The sequence below is a fragment of the Clavelina lepadiformis genome, chromosome 8 (genome assembly GCF_947623445.1).
Source record: "Clavelina lepadiformis chromosome 8, kaClaLepa1.1, whole genome shotgun sequence".
In the NCBI taxonomy this organism is placed as follows: domain Eukaryota; kingdom Metazoa; phylum Chordata; class Ascidiacea; order Aplousobranchia; family Clavelinidae; genus Clavelina; species Clavelina lepadiformis.
Genome location: NC_135247.1, coordinates 10363587 through 10381210, shown reverse-complemented (window position 1 = coordinate 10381210; position 17624 = coordinate 10363587). Strand labels below are relative to the sequence as shown.

Genomic DNA, 17624 nt, shown 5'->3' with positions numbered 1-17624 from the left:
GACAAACCTTTTATTGGTTAACTGTTATACTTTTATTATTTACTTATTAGACTCTAATAAACATTTTGAGACCCGTTAGAACTTTTTGCAATGTGAATTGCACATTTGGCACCATATAGTTCACAAGGCACTTTTTAGGACCTATATAACTAATGTATAGTGCAAATTTTTTAGTTAAGTTCTTTTAACGATAACAGACAAACCTTTTATTGGTTAACTGTTATACTTTTATTATTTACTTATTAGACTCTAATAAACATTTTGAGACCCGTTAGAACTTTTTGCAATGTGAATTGCACATTTGGCACCATATAGTTCACAAGGCACTTTTTAGGACCTATATAACTAATGTATAGTGCAAATGTTTTAGTTAAGTTCTTTTAACGATAACAGACAAACCTTTTATTGGTTAACTGTTATACTTTTATTATTTACTTATTAGACTCTAATAAACATTTTGAGACCCGTTAGAACTTTTTGCAATGTGAATTGCACATTTGGCACCATATAGTTCACAAGGCACTTTTTAGGACTTATATAACTAATGTATAGTGCAAATTTTTTAGTTAAGTTCTTTTAACGATAACAGACAAACCTTTTATTGGTTAACTGTTATACTTTTATTATTTACTTATTAGACTCTAATAAACATTTTGAGACCCGTTAGAACTTTTTGCAATGTGAATTGCACATTTGGCACCATATATTTCACAAGGCACTTTTTAGGACCTATATAACTAATGTATAGTGCAAATGTTTTAGTTAAGTTCTTTTAACGATAACAGACAAACCTTTTATTGGTTAACTGTTATACTTTTATTATTTACTTATTAGACTCTAATAAACATTTTGAGACCCGTTAGAACTTTTTGCAATGTGAATTGCACATTTGGCACCATATAGTTCACAAGGCACTTTTTAGGACCTATATAACTAATGTATAGTGCAAATTTTTTAGTTAAGTTCTTTTAACGATAACAGACAAACCGTTTATTGGTTAACTGTTATACTTTTATTATTTACTTATTAGACTCTAATAAACATTTTGAGACCCGTTAGAACTTTTTGCAATGTGAATTGCACATTTGGCACCATATAGTTCACAAGGCACTTTTTAGGACCTATATAACTAATGTATAGTGCAAATGTTTTAGTTAAGTTCTTTTAACGATAACAGACAAACCTTTTATTGGTTAACTGTTATACTTTTATTATTTACTTATTAGACTCTAATAAACATTTTGAGACCCGTTAGAACTTTTTGCAATGTGAATTGCACATTTGGCACCATATAGTTCACAAGGCACTTTTTAGGACCTATATAACTAATGTATAGTGCAAATTTTTTAGTTAAGTTCTTTTAACGATAACAGACAAACCTTTTATTGGTTAACTGTTATACTTTTATTATTTACTTATTAGACTCTAATAAACATTTTGAGACCCGTTAGAACTTTTTGCAATGTGAATTGCACATTTGGCACCATATAGTTCACAAGGCACTTTTTAGGACCTATATAACTAATGTATAGTGCAAATTTTTTAGTTAAGTTCTTTTAACGATAACAGACAAACCTTTTATTGGTTAACTGTTATACTTTTATTATTTACTTATTAGACTCTAATAAACATTTTGAGACCCGTTAGAACTTTTTGCAATGTGAATTGCACATTTGGCACCATATAGTTCACAAGGCACTTTTTAGGACCTATATAACTAATGTATAGTGCAAATGTTTTAGTTAAGTTCTTTTAACGATAACAGACAAACCTTTTATTGGTTAACTGTTATACTTTTATTATTTACTTATTAGACTCTAATAAACATTTTGAGACCCGTTAGAACTTTTTGCAATGTGAATTGCACATTTGGCACCATATAGTTCACAAGGCACTTTTTAGGACTTATATAACTAATGTATAGTGCAAATTTTTTAGTTAAGTTCTTTTAACGATAACAGACAAACCTTTTATTGGTTAACTGTTATACTTTTATTATTTACTTATTAGACTCTAATAAACATTTTGAGACCCGTTAGAACTTTTTGCAATGTGAATTGCACATTTGGCACCATATATTTCACAAGGCACTTTTTAGGACCTATATAACTAATGTATAGTGCAAATGTTTTAGTTAAGTTCTTTTAACGATAACAGACAAACCTTTTATTGGTTAACTGTTATACTTTTATTATTTACTTATTAGACTCTAATAAACATTTTGAGACCCGTTAGAACTTTTTGCAATGTGAATTGCACATTTGGCACCATATAGTTCACAAGGCACTTTTTAGGACCTATATAACTAATGTATAGTGCAAATTTTTTAGTTAAGTTCTTTTAACGATAACAGACAAACCGTTTATTGGTTAACTGTTATACTTTTATTATTTACTTATTAGACTCTAATAAACATTTTGAGACCCGTTAGAACTTTTTGCAATGTGAATTGCACATTTGGCACCATATAGTTCACAAGGCACTTTTTAGGACCTATATAACTAATGTATAGTGCAAATGTTTTAGTTAAGTTCTTTTAACGATAACAGACAAACCTTTTATTGGTTAACTGTTATACTTTTATTATTTACTTATTAGACTCTAATAAACATTTTGAGACCCGTTAGAACTTTTTGCAATGTGAATTGCACATTTGGCACCATATAGTTCACAAGGCACTTTTTAGGACCTATATAACTAATGTATAGTGCAAATTTTTTAGTTAAGTTCTTTTAACGATAACAGACAAACCTTTTATTGGTTAACTGTTATACTTTTATTATTTACTTATTAGACTCTAATAAACATTTTGAGACCCGTTAGAACTTTTTGCAATGTGAATTGCACATTTGGCACCATATAGTTCACAAGGCACTTTTTAGGACCTATATAACTAATGTATAGTGCAAATTTTTTAGTTAAGTTCTTTTAACGATAACAGACAAACCTTTTATTGGTTAACTGTTATACTTTTATTATTTACTTATTAGACTCTAATAAACATTTTGAGACCCGTTAGAACTTTTTGCAATGTGAATTGCACATTTGGCACCATATAGTTCACAAGGCACTTTTTAGGACCTATATAACTAATGTATAGTGCAAATTTTTTAGTTAAGTTCTTTTAACGATAACAGACAAACCTTTTATTGGTTAACTGTTATAATTTTATTATTTACTTATTAGACTCTAATAAACATTTTGAGACCCGTTAGAACTTTTTGCAATGTGAATTGCACATTTGGCACCATATAGTTCACAAGGCACTTTTTAGGACCTATATAACTAATGTATAGTGCAAATGTTTTAGTTAAGTTCTTTTAACGATAACAGACAAACCTTTTATTGGTTAACTGTTATACTTTTATTATTTACTTATTAGACTCTAATAAACATTTTGAGACCCGTTAGAACTTTTTGCAATGTGAATTGCACATTTGGCACCATATAGTTCACAAGGCACTTTTTAGGACCTATATAACTAATGTATAGTGCAAATGTTTTAGTTAAGTTCTTTTAACGATAACAGACAAACCTTTTATTGGTTAACTGTTATACTTTTATTATTTACTTATTAGACTCTAATAAACATTTTGAGACCCGTTAGAACTTTTTGCAATGTGAATTGCACATTTGGCACCATATATTTCACAAGGCACTTTTTAGGACCAATATAACTAATGTATAGTGCAAATTTTTTAGTTAAGTTCTTTTAACAATAACAGACAAACCTTTTATTGGTTAACTGTTATACTTTTATTATTTATTTATTAGACTCTAATAAACATCTTGAGACCCGTTAGAACTTTTTGCAATGTGAATTGCACATTTGGCACCATATAGTTCACAAGGCACTTTTTAGGACCTATATAACTAATGTATAGTGCAAATTTTTTAGTTAAGTTCTTTTAACGATAACAGACAAACTTTTTATTGGTTAACTGTTATACTTTTATTATTTACTTATTAGACTCTAATAAACATTTTGAGACCCGTTAGAACTTTTTGCAATGTGAATTGCACATTTGGCACCATATAGTTCACAAGGCACTTTTTAGGACCTATATAACTAATGTATAGTGCAAATTTTTTAGTTAAGTTCTTTTAACGATAACAGACAAACCTTTTATTGGTTAACTGTTATACTTTTATTATTTACTTATTAGACTCTAATAAACATTTTGAGACCCGTTAGAACTTTTTGCAATGTGAATTGCACATTTGGCACCATATAGTTCACAAGGCACTTTTTAGGACCTATATAACTAATGTATAGTGCAAATGTTTTAGTTAAGTTCTTTTAACGATAACAGACAAACCTTTTATTGGTTAACTGTTATACTTTTATTATTTACTTATTAGACTCTAATAAACATTTTGAGACCCGTTAGAACTTTTTGCAATGTGAATTGCACATTTGGCACCATATATTTCACAAGGCACTTTTTAGGACCTATATAACTAATGTATAGTGCAAATTTTTTAGTTAAGTTCTTTTAACGATAACAGACAAACCTTTTATTGGTTAACTGTTATACTTTTATTATTTACTTATTAGACTCTAATAAACATTTTGAGACCCGTTAGAACTTTTTGCAATGTGAATTGCACATTTGGCACCATATAGTTTACAAGGCACTTTTTAGGACCTATATAACTAATGTATAGTGCAAATGTTTTAGTTAAGTTCTTTTAACGATAACAGACAAACCTTTTATTGGTTAACTGTTATACTTTTATTATTTACTTATTAGACTCTAATAAACATTTTGAGACCCGTTAGAACTTTTTGCAATGTGAATTGCACATTTGGCACCATATAGTTCACAAGGCACTTTTTAGGACCTATATAACTAATGTATAGTGCAAATGTTTTAGTTAAGTTCTTTTAACGATAACAGACAAACCTTTTATTGGTTAACTGTTATACTTTTATTATTTACTTATTAGACTCTAATAAACATTTTGAGACCCGTTAGAACTTTTTGCAATGTGAATTGCACATTTGGCACCATATAGTTCACAAGGCACTTTTTAGGATCTATATAACTAATGTATAGTGCAAATGTTTTAGTTAAGTTCTTTTAACGATAACAGACAAACCTTTTATTGGTTAACTGTTATACTTTTATTATTTACTTATTAGACTCTAATAAACATTTTGAGACCCGTTAGAACTTTTTGCAATGTGAATTGCACATTTGGCACCATATAGTTCACAAGGCACTTTTTAGGACCTATATAACTAATGTATAGTGCAAATTTTTTAGTTAAGTTCTTTTAACGATAACCGACAAACCTTTTATTGGTTAACTGTTATACTTTTATTATTTACTTATTAGACTCTAATAAACATTTTGAGACCCGTTAGAACTTTTTGCAATGTGAATTAAACATTTGGCACCATATAGTTCACAAGGCACTTTTTAGGATCTATATAACTAATGTATAGTGCAAATGTTTTAGTTAAGTTCTTTTAACGATAACAGACAAACCTTTTATTGGTTAACTGTTATACTTTTATTATTTACTTATTAGACTCTAATAAACATTTTGAGACCCGTTAGAACTTTTTGCAATGTGAATTGCACATTTGGCACCATATAGTTCACAAGGCACTTTTTAGGACCTATATAACTAATGTATAGTGCAAATTTTTTAGTTAAGTTCTTTTAACGATAACAGACAAACCTTTTATTGGTTAACTGTTATACTTTTATTATTTACTTATTAGACTCTAATAAACATTTTGAGACCCGTTAGAACTTTTTGCAATGTGAATTGCACATTTGGCACCATATAGTTCACAAGGCACTTTTTAGGACCTATATAACTAATGTATAGTGCAAATGTTTTAGTTAAGTTCTTTTAACGATAACAGACAAACCTTTTATTGGTTAACTGTTATACTTTTATTATTTACTTATTAGACTCTAATAAACATTTTGAGACCCGTTAGAACTTTTTGCAATGTGAATTGCACATTTGGCACCATATAGTTCACAAGGCACTTTTTAGGACCTATATAACTAATGTATAGTGCAAATGTTTTAGTTAAGTTCTTTTAACGATAACAGACAAACCTTTTATTGGTTAACTGTTATACTTTTATTATTTACTTATTAGACTCTAATAAACATTTTGAGACCCGTTAGAACTTTTTGCAATGTGAATTGCACATTTGGCACCATATAGTTCACAAGGCACTTTTTAGGACCTATATAACTAATGTATAGTGCAAATGTTTTAGTTAAGTTCTTTTAACGATAACAGACAAACCTTTTATTGGTTAACTGTTATACTTTTATTATTTACTTATTAGACTCTAATAAACATTTTGAGACCCGTTAGAACTTTTTGCAATGTGAATTGCACATTTGGCACCATATAGTTCACAAGGCACTTTTTAGGACCTATATAACTAATGTATAGTGCAAATGTTTTAGTTAAGTTCTTTTAACGATAACAGACAAACCTTTTATTGGTTAACTGTTATACTTTTATTATTTACTTATTAGACTCTAATAAACATTTTGAGACCCGTTAGAACTTTTTGCAATGTGAATTGCACATTTGGCACCATATAGTTCACAAGGCACTTTTTAGGACCTATATAACTAATGTATAGTGCAAATGTTTTAGTTAAGTTCTTTTAACGATAACAGACAAACCTTTTATTGGTTAACTGTTATACTTTTATTATTTACTTATTAGACTCTAATAAACATTTTGAGACCCGTTAGAACTTTTTGCAATGTGAATTGCACATTTGGCACCATATAGTTCACAAGGCACTTTTTAGGACCTATATAACTAATGTATAGTGCAAATGTTTTAGTTAAGTTCTTTTAACGATAACAGACAAACCTTTTATTGGTTAACTGTTATACTTTTATTATTTACTTATTAGACTCTAATAAACATTTTGAGACCCGTTAGAACTTTTTGCAATGTGAATTGCACATTTGGCACCATATATTTCACAAGGCACTTTTTAGGACCTATATAACTACTGTATAGTGCAAATTTTTTAGTTAAGTTCTTTTAACGATAACAGACAAACCTTTTATTGGTTAACTGTTATACTTTTATTATTTACTTATTAGACTCTAATAAACATTTTGAGACCCGTTAGAACTTTTTGCAATGTGAATTGCACATTTGGCACCATATAGTTCACAAGGCACTTTTTAGGACCTATATAACTAATGTATAGTGCAAATGTTTTAGTTAAGTTCTTTTAACGATAACAGACAAACCTTTTATTGGTTAACTGTTATACTTTTATTATTTACTTATTAGACTCTAATAAACATTTTGAGACCCGTTAGAACTTTTTGCAATGTGAATTGCACATTTGGCACCATATAGTTCACAAGGCACTTTTTAGGACCTATATAACTAATGTATAGTGCAAATGTTTTAGTTAAGTTCTTTTAACGATAACAGACAAACCTTTTATTGGTTAACTGTTATACTTTTATTATTTACTTATTAGACTCTAATAAACATTTTGAGACCCGTTAGAACTTTTTGCAATGTGAATTGCACATTTGGCACCATATAGTTCACAAGGCACTTTTTAGGATCTATATAACTAATGTATAGTGCAAATGTTTTAGTTAAGTTCTTTTAACGATAACAGACAAACCTTTTATTGGTTAACTGTTATACTTTTATTATTTACTTATTAGACTCTAATAAACATTTTGAGACCCGTTAGAACTTTTTGCAATGTGAATTGCACATTTGGCACCATATAGTTCACAAGGCACTTTTTAGGACCTATATAACTAATGTATAGTGCAAATTTTTTAGTTAAGTTCTTTTAACGATAACAGACAAACCTTTTATTGGTTAACTGTTATACTTTTATTATTTACTTATTAGACTCTAATAAACATTTTGAGACCCGTTAGAACTTTTTGCAATGTGAATTGCACATTTGGCACCATATAGTTCACAAGGCACTTTTTAGGATCTATATAACTAATGTATAGTGCAAATGTTTTAGTTAAGTTCTTTTAACGATAACAGACAAACCTTTTATTGGTTAACTGTTATACTTTTATTATTTACTTATTAGACTCTAATAAACATTTTGAGACCCGTTAGAACTTTTTGCAATGTGAATTGCACATTTGGCACCATATAGTTCACAAGGCACTTTTTAGGACCTATATAACTAATGTATAGTGCAAATTTTTAGTTAAGTTCTTTTAACGATAACAGACAAACCTTTTATTGGTTAACTGTTATACTTTTATTATTTACTTATTAGACTCTAATAAACATTTTGAGACCCGTTAGAACTTTTTGCAATGTGAATTGCACATTTGGCACCATATAGTTCACAAGGCACTTTTTAGGACCTATATAACTAATGTATAGTGCAAATTTTTTAGTTAAGTTCTTTTAACGATAACAGACAAACCTTTTATTGGTTAACTGTTATACTTTTATTATTTACTTATTAGACTCTAATAAACATTTTGAGACCCGTTAGAACTTTTTGCAATGTGAATTGCACATTTGGCACCATATAGTTCACAAGGCACTTTTTAGGACCTATATAACTAATGTATAGTGCAAATGTTTTAGTTAAGTTCTTTTAACGATAACAGACAAACCTTTTATTGGTTAACTGTTATACTTTTATTATTTACTTATTAGACTCTAATAAACATTTTGAGACCCGTTAGAACTTTTTGCAATGTGAATTGCACATTTGGCACCATATAGTTCACAAGGCACTTTTTAGGACCTATATAACTAATGTATAGTGCAAATGTTTTAGTTAAGTTCTTTTAACGATAACAGACAAACCTTTTATTGGTTAACTGTTATACTTTTATTATTTACTTATTAGACTCTAATAAACATTTTGAGACCCGTTAGAACTTTTTGCAATGTGAATTGCACATTTGGCACCATATAGTTCACAAGGCACTTTTTAGGACCTATATAACTAATGTATAGTGCAAATGTTTTAGTTAAGTTCTTTTAACGATAACAGACAAACCTTTTATTGGTTAACTGTTATACTTTTATTATTTACTTATTAGACTCTAATAAACATTTTGAGACCCGTTAGAACTTTTTGCAATATGAATTGCACATTTGGCACTATATAGTTCACAAGGCACTTTTTAGGACCTATATAACTAATGTATAGTGCAAATGTTTTAGTTAAGTTCTTTTAACGATAACAGACAAACCTTTTATTGGTTAACTGTTATACTTTTATTATTTACTTATTAGACTCTAATAAACATTTTGAGACCCGTTAGAACTTTTTGCAATGTGAATTGCACATTTGGCACCATATAGTTCACAAGGCACTTTTTAGGACCTATATAACTAATGTATAGTGCAAATGTTTTAGTTAAGTTCTTTTAACGATAACAGACAAACCTTTTATTGGTTAACTGTTATACTTTTATTATTTACTTATTAGACTCTAATAAACATTTTGAGACCCGTTAGAACTTTTTGCAATGTGAATTGCACATTTGGCACCATATAGTTCACAAGGCACTTTTTAGGACCTATATAACTAATGTATAGTGCAAATTTTTTAGTTAAGTTCTTTTAACGATAACAGACAAACCTTTTATTGGTTAACTGTTATACTTTTATTATTTACTTATTAGACTCTAATAAACATTTTGAGACCCGTTAGAACTTTTTGCAATGTGAATTGCACATTTGGCACCATATAGTTCACAAGGCACTTTTTAGGACCTATATAACTAATGTATAGTGCAAATTTTTTAGTTAAGTTCTTTTAACGATAACAGACAAACCTTTTATTGGTTAACTGTTATACTTTTATTATTTACTTATTAGACTCTAATAAACATTTTGAGACCCGTTAGAACTTTTTGCAATGTGAATTGCACATTTGGCACCATATAGTTCACAAGGCACTTTTTAGGACCTATATAACTAATGTATAGTGCAAATTTTTTAGTTAAGTTCTTTTAACGATAACAGACAAACCTTTTATTGGTTAACTGTTATACTTTTATTATTTACTTATTAGACTCTAATAAACATTTTGAGACCCGTTAGAACTTTTTGCAATGTGAATTGCACATTTGGCACCATATAGTTCACAAGGCACTTTTTAGGACCTATATAACTAATGTATAGTGCAAATTTTTAGTTAAGTTCTTTTAACGATAACAGACAAACCTTTTATTGGTTAACTGTTATACTTTTATTATTTACTTATTAGACTCTAATAAACATTTTGAGACCCGTTAGAACTTTTTGCAATGTGAATTGCACATTTGGCACCATATAGTTCACAAGGCACTTTTTAGGACCTATATAACTAATGTATAGTGCAAATTTTTTAGTTAAGTTCTTTTAACGATAACAGACAAACCTTTTATTGGTTAACTGTTATACTTTTATTATTTACTTATTAGACTCTAATAAACATTTTGAGACCCGTTAGAACTTTTTGCAATGTGAATTGCACATTTGGCACCATATAGTTCACAAGGCACTTTTTAGGACCTATATAACTAATGTATAGTGCAAATGTTTTAGTTAAGTTCTTTTAACGATAACAGACAAACCTTTTATTGGTTAACTGTTATACTTTTATTATTTACTTATTAGACTCTAATAAACATTTTGAGACCCGTTAGAACTTTTTGCAATGTGAATTGCACATTTGGCACCATATAGTTCACAAGGCACTTTTTAGGACCTATATAACTAATGTATAGTGCAAATGTTTTAGTTAAGTTCTTTTAACGATAACAGACAAACCTTTTATTGGTTAACTGTTATACTTTTATTATTTACTTATTAGACTCTAATAAACATTTTGAGACCCGTTAGAACTTTTTGCAATGTGAATTGCACATTTGGCACCATATAGTTCACAAGGCACTTTTTAGGACCTATATAACTAATGTATAGTGCAAATGTTTTAGTTAAGTTCTTTTAACGATAACAGACAAACCTTTTATTGGTTAACTGTTATACTTTTATTATTTACTTATTAGACTCTAATAAACATTTTGAGACCCGTTAGAACTTTTTGCAATATGAATTGCACATTTGGCACTATATAGTTCACAAGGCACTTTTTAGGACCTATATAACTAATGTATAGTGCAAATGTTTTAGTTAAGTTCTTTTAACGATAACAGACAAACCTTTTATTGGTTAACTGTTATACTTTTATTATTTACTTATTAGACTCTAATAAACATTTTGAGACCCGTTAGAACTTTTTGCAATGTGAATTGCACATTTGGCACCATATAGTTCACAAGGCACTTTTTAGGACCTATATAACTAATGTATAGTGCAAATGTTTTAGTTAAGTTCTTTTAACGATAACAGACAAACCTTTTATTGGTTAACTGTTATACTTTTATTATTTACTTATTAGACTCTAATAAACATTTTGAGACCCGTTAGAACTTTTTGCAATGTGAATTGCACATTTGGCACCATATAGTTCACAAGGCACTTTTTAGGACCTATATAACTAATGTATAGTGCAAATTTTTTAGTTAAGTTCTTTTAACGATAACAGACAAACCTTTTATTGGTTAACTGTTATACTTTTATTATTTACTTATTAGACTCTAATAAACATTTTGAGACCCGTTAGAACTTTTTGCAATGTGAATTGCACATTTGGCACCATATAGTTCACAAGGCACTTTTTAGGACCTATATAACTAATGTATAGTGCAAGGTTGTTCAAATGGCGGATCGCGATCCGGATCCGGATCTTTTCAACTTTTTATATGGATCTTTAAATGTAGCCTTGAAAAAAAAACTTTTGAAACTTCCTTTTTTTTTCAAAAAAAAAAGTTTTTTTTTTCAAGAGAAACTTTTTTTTTCCAAAAAAACTTTCACTTTTTATGTGGATACTAATTGCCAGGGTTGAAATTAATTTTTTGAATTTATAATAGCATAATTTTGCTCCCTCTCAGCATTAAAGCGTATCGTTTTCGTTTACTCATTTACACACCACTAACTCGACTGACTATTCTCTTGTCTTCTCTTCTCGCGGTCAGCTGGTTTTCTGCACAGCGGGGGGCCGCGGCGAAACAAAAAACTTCTAGAAATGTATCACTTGTACAAATCATCAGAGTTATTATCAACATGGCCAGTAAGAAGCGGAAAATTGATCTAGAAAACAGACAATTCAATGGTGAATGGACTGAAGATTACTTGTTTGTGCTCAACCCAAGCAATAAACCCAAATGTTTATTGTGTGACTGCACTCTAAGCATGATAAAGAGTCAAAACATCAAACGACATTTCTTTACTCATCATAAACATTTTAATGAGAAGTACAAGCCTGGCTCATGGGCCAGAAAACAGAAAGTTGCGTGTTTAGATAAGTCTGCCAGCTCTCAGAAACAATGCCTCTCAACATTTGTGTCTGAGCAATCAAAAGCCACAGAAGCAACACTCAGCATCAGTCACATTCTGGGCAAGCGGATGATGACATACAGTGATGCTGAAGCTGTTAAAGAATGCATTGTTGAAGCAGTAAAAATCATGCATCCAAGTAAGAAAGAAGTGATCACCAGCATGACAACTCTCCCGCTCTCCAGATTGACATGTACACGGAGATGCACTGATATCGCTGAGGATTTGCATGACCAGGTGTTGATTGAAGTCAAGGACGCTGATTGCTATGCACTAGCTTTAGATGAATCAACAGATATTACTAATTGTGCCCAGCTTGCAGTATTTGTTAGGTGAGTTGATATTATAAGTATAATATTGGTTGTAAATGGAAAATTTCATTGCAAGTCCAGTGTCAAAAACATTTTGTATATATTTTATTTTTTGTACGCAAATTTGCATGCAGGTACTTTCACCACGGAGTGTTCAATGAAGAACTGCTTGCACTGATCACACTACATGGCAATACTACAGCAGCTGCGATATATGATGCACTCATAAGCAAACTTAAGGAGCTTCAGTTGCCAATTCAGAACATTTGCGCACTTTCCACTGATGGTGCACCCGCCATGATAGGAGCATGTCATGGTATGTCATTACTCATTACAGTTGTATGTATGTCATTACAAATGTATTAAGTCTAATAAATATTTCATTGCACAAAATCTAACATAGCATAGCGGCCATAGCCTAATTATTTGTATTGACATACCTCAAGAGGTAATATGACTTTACAGTAAATAACTCTTCCAATTTTTATGTAGGTGTAGTCACCAACTTGAGAACCGAGTACTGTCCTGATCTGATAGGAATCCACTGCATCATCCACCAATCCGTACTATGTGCCAAGCTGTCCGGAGACTTCCAAGAGCTAATGACTGATGCAATGAAACTAATCAATAAACTGAAAGCAAACTCATCTCTAAAGCACCGGCAACTAAGGAACTTTCTAGATCAGCATAATGCTGAATTTTGTGACTTACTCACGCATAATAACGTGAGATGGCTAAGTAAGGGCAATGCTTTGAAAAGGCTGTGGGACCTTCGTAAAGATTTGGTCATGTTTTTGAATGAAAAGGGTCAAACTAGTACTCTGCTTGAAGGTACCAATCTATGTAACTTGGCTTTCCTTGCTGACTGTTTTACCCATCTAAATACTCTGAACTTGAAGCTCCAGGGCAAGGGGCACACTATCATTCAGCTGTGGTCAGCAGTGAAATCTTTCAAGCAACAGCTGTTGCTATTCGTTTCAGATATCACCAAAGACATGCTCCACTTTCCATGCTTGAAAGTGACTATACAAGAAGTTAGCTGTGATAATGATTGGTCATGCTTTGTCGAATTTCTGCAAAATTTGGACACTGAGTTCTGTAACAGGTTCAAGGAATTTTATGAAATCAGTTCAGTTATAGAACTAATTTCACATCCACTGTCTGCTGATGTTAATGGCACTTGGAAAACACAACTTTCCACTGAATATGCATTGCTGGTGTCTAAAATGCAGGTAGAACTTTGTAATCTTAAAGGAGATGAGATTTGTATCGCAGATCCAAATGTGTTTTGGTTATCACTTGTAACCTTGGAAAGGTACCCAGTTATAACCAGGCTGGCTAGAAGGATCCTTACTTGCTTCGCTTCTACGTACCTTTGTGAGTCGTTGTTTTCATCAATGAATTTTGTAAAAAACAAGCATAGAACGAGACTCACAAATGCTCATCTTCATGAGCTTATGAGGATATCAGTAAGTGACAGAAAGCCCCGATTCGACGCTATTGTGAGATCTAAACCAACTCATCATTTTTCTCACTGAAATAATCTTGGAGCTGTAGCACACTTCACTTTTGACTATTACAAAGTTATTAATATGTTGTAGGGTACATTTTCATGAATAAAGCACCATAAAAATTAAAGCATGTCCAATATATTTACTATTCATATTTAGTGGATCATCATGTTGTCAGGTTTGGTTGTGGTGGATCATGACAGAAATCATTTGAACACCCCTGGTATAGTGCAAATTTTTTAGTTAAGTTCTTTTAACGATAACAGACAAACCTTTTATTGGTTAACTGTTATACTTTTATTATTTACTTATTAGACTCTAATAAACATTTTGAGACCCGTTAGAACTTTTTGCAATGTGAATTGCACATTTGGCACCATATAGTTCACAAGGCACTTTTTAGGACCTATATAACTAATGTATAGTGCAAATTTTTTAGTTAAGTTCTTTTAACGATAACAGACAAACCTTTTATTGGTTAACTGTTATACTTTTATTATTTACTTATTAGACTCTAATAAACATTTTGAGACCCGTTAGAACTTTTTGCAATGTGAATTGCACATTTGGCACCATATAGTTCACAAGGCACTTTTTAGGACCTATATAACTAATGTATAGTGCAAATGTTTTAGTTAAGTTCTTTTAACGATAACAGACAAACCTTTTATTGGTTAACTGTTATACTTTTATTATTTACTTATTAGACTCTAATAAACATTTTGAGACCCGTTAGAACTTTTTGCAATGTGAATTGCACATTTGGCACCATATAGTTCACAAGGCACTTTTTAGGACCTATACAACTAATGTATAGTGCAAATTTTTTAGTTAAGTTCTTTTAACGATAACAGACAAACCTTTTATTGGTTAACTGTTATACTTTTATTATTTACTTATTAGACTCTAATAAACATTTTGAGACCCATTAGAACTTTTTGCAATGTGAATTGCACATTTGGCACCATATATTTCACAAGGCACTTTTTAGGACCTATATAACTAATGTATAGTGCAAATGTTTTAGTTAAGTTCTTTTAACGATAACAGACAAACCTTTTATTGGTTAACTGTTATACTTTTATTATTTACTTATTAGACTCTAATAAACATTTTGAGACCCGTTAGAACTTTTTGCAATGTGAATTGCACATTTGGCACCATATAGTTCACAAGGCACTTTTTAGGACCTATATAACTAATGTATAGTGCAAATTTTTTAGTTAAGTTCTTTTAACGATAACAGACAAACCTTTTATTGGTTAACTGTTATACTTTTATTATTTACTTATTAGACTCTAATAAACATTTTGAGACCCGTTAGAACTTTTTGCAATGTGAATTGCACATTTGGCACCATATAGTTCACAAGGCACTTTTTAGGACCTATATAACTAATGTATAGTGCAAATTTTTTAGTTAAGTTCTTTTAACGATAACAGACAAACCTTTTATTGGTTAACTGTTATACTTTTATTATTTACTTATTAGACTCTAATAAACATTTTGAGACCCGTTAGAACTTTTTGCAATGTGAATTGCACATTTGGCACCATATAGTTCACAAGGCACTTTTTAGGACCTATATAACTAATGTATAGTGCAAATTTTTTAGTTAAGTTCTTTTAACGATAACAGACAAACCTTTTATTGGTTAACTGTTATACTTTTATTATTTACTTATTAGACTCTAATAAACATTTTGAGACCCGTTAGAACTTTTTGCAATGTGAATTGCACATTTGGCACCATATAGTTCACAAGGCACTTTTTAGGACCTATATAACTAATGTATAGTGCAAATTTTTTAGTTAAGTTCTTTTAACGATAACAGACAAACCTTTTATTGGTTAACTGTTATACTTTTATTATTTACTTATTAGACTCTAATAAACATTTTGAGACCCGTTAGAACTTTTTGCAATGTGAATTGCACATTTGGCACCATATAGTTCACAAGGCACTTTTTAGGACCTATATAACTAATGTATAGTGCAAATGTTTTAGTTAAGTTCTTTTAACGATAACAGACAAACCTTTTATTGGTTAACTGTTATACTTTTATTATTTACTTATTAGACTCTAATAAACATTTTGAGACCCGTTAGAACTTTTTGCAATGTGAATTGCACATTTGGCACCATATAGTTCACAAGGCACTTTTTAGGACCTATATAACTAATGTATAGTGCAAATGTTTTAGTTAAGTTCTTTTAACGATAACAGACAAACCTTTTATTGGTTAACTGTTATACTTTTATTATTTACTTATTAGACTCTAATAAACATTTTGAGACCCGTTAGAACTTTTTGCAATGTGAATTGCACATTTAGCACCATATAGTTCACAAGACACTTTTTAGGACCTATATAACTAATGTATAGTGCAAATTTTTTAGTTAAGTTCTTTTAACGATAACAGACAAACCTTTTATTGGTTAACTGTTATACTTTTATTATTTACTTATTAGACTCTAATAAACATTTTGAGACCCGTTAGAACTTTTTGCAATGTGAATTGCACATTTGGCACCATATAGTTCACAAGGCACTTTTTAGGACCTATATAACTAATGTATAGTGCAAATGTTTTAGTTAAGTTCTTTTAACGATAACAGACAAACCTTTTATTGGTTAACTGTTATACTTTTATTATTTACTTATTAGACTCTAATAAACATTTTGAGACCCGTTAGAACTTTTTGCAATGTGAATTGCACATTTGGCACCATATAGTTCACAAGGCACTTTTTAGGACCTATATAACTAATGTATAGTGCAAATTTTTTAGTTAAGTTCTTTTAACGATAACAGACAAACCTTTTATTGGTTAACTGTTATACTTTTATTATTTACTTATTAGACTCTAATAAACATTTTGAGACCCGTTAGAACTTTTTGCAATGTGAATTGCACATTTGGCACCATATAGTTCACAAGGCACTTTTTAGGACCTATATAACTAATGTATAGTGCAAATGTTTTAGTTAAGTTCTTTTAACGATAACAGACAAACCTTTTATTGGTTAACTGTTATACTTTTATTATTTACTTATTAGACTCTAATAAACATTTTGAGACCCGTTAGAACTTTTTGCAATGTGAATTGCACATTTGGCACCATATAGTTCACAAGGCACTTTTTAGGACCTATATAACTAATGTATAGTGCAAATGTTTTAGTTAAGTTCTTTTAACGATAACAGACAAACCTTTTATTGGTTAACTGTTATACTTTTATTATTTACTTATTAGACTCTAATAAACATTTTGAGACCCGTTAGAACTTTTTGCAATGTGAATTGCACATTTGGCACCATATAGTTCACAAGGCACTTTTTAGGACCTATATAACTAATGTATAGTGCAAATGTTTTAGTTAAGTTCT

At 30.2% G+C, this 17624-nt stretch overlaps 1 protein-coding gene across 1 annotated transcript; it reads left to right on the top strand.

Annotated features, from left to right (window-relative positions):
- Positions 1 to 11723: 11723 nt before the first annotated feature.
- On the top strand, positions 11724 to 14425 carry LOC143469867 (general transcription factor II-I repeat domain-containing protein 2A-like). Its single transcript, XM_076967731.1, has 3 exons — positions 11724 to 12746; positions 12860 to 13041; positions 13218 to 14425. Exons 1-3 carry the CDS (start codon positions 12142 to 12144, stop codon positions 14261 to 14263), a joined length of 1833 nt encoding a protein of 610 aa, XP_076823846.1. The 5' UTR covers positions 11724 to 12141; the 3' UTR covers positions 14264 to 14425.
- Positions 14426 to 17624: the final 3199 nt, after the last annotated feature.

Excerpts from the sequence above, each read along its gene's own strand:
- LOC143469867 (XM_076967731.1), top strand. The coding sequence starts at position 12,142 with ATGGCCAGTAAGAAGCGGAAAATTGATCTAGAAAACAGACAATTCAAT. Across the intron at positions 12,747-12,859 it reads CAGCTTGCAGTATTTGTTAG|GTACTTTCACCACGGAGTGT; the intron begins GTGAGTTGATAT and ends ATTTGCATGCAG. Across the intron at positions 13,042-13,217 it reads CATGATAGGAGCATGTCATG|GTGTAGTCACCAACTTGAGA; the intron begins GTATGTCATTAC and ends ATTTTTATGTAG.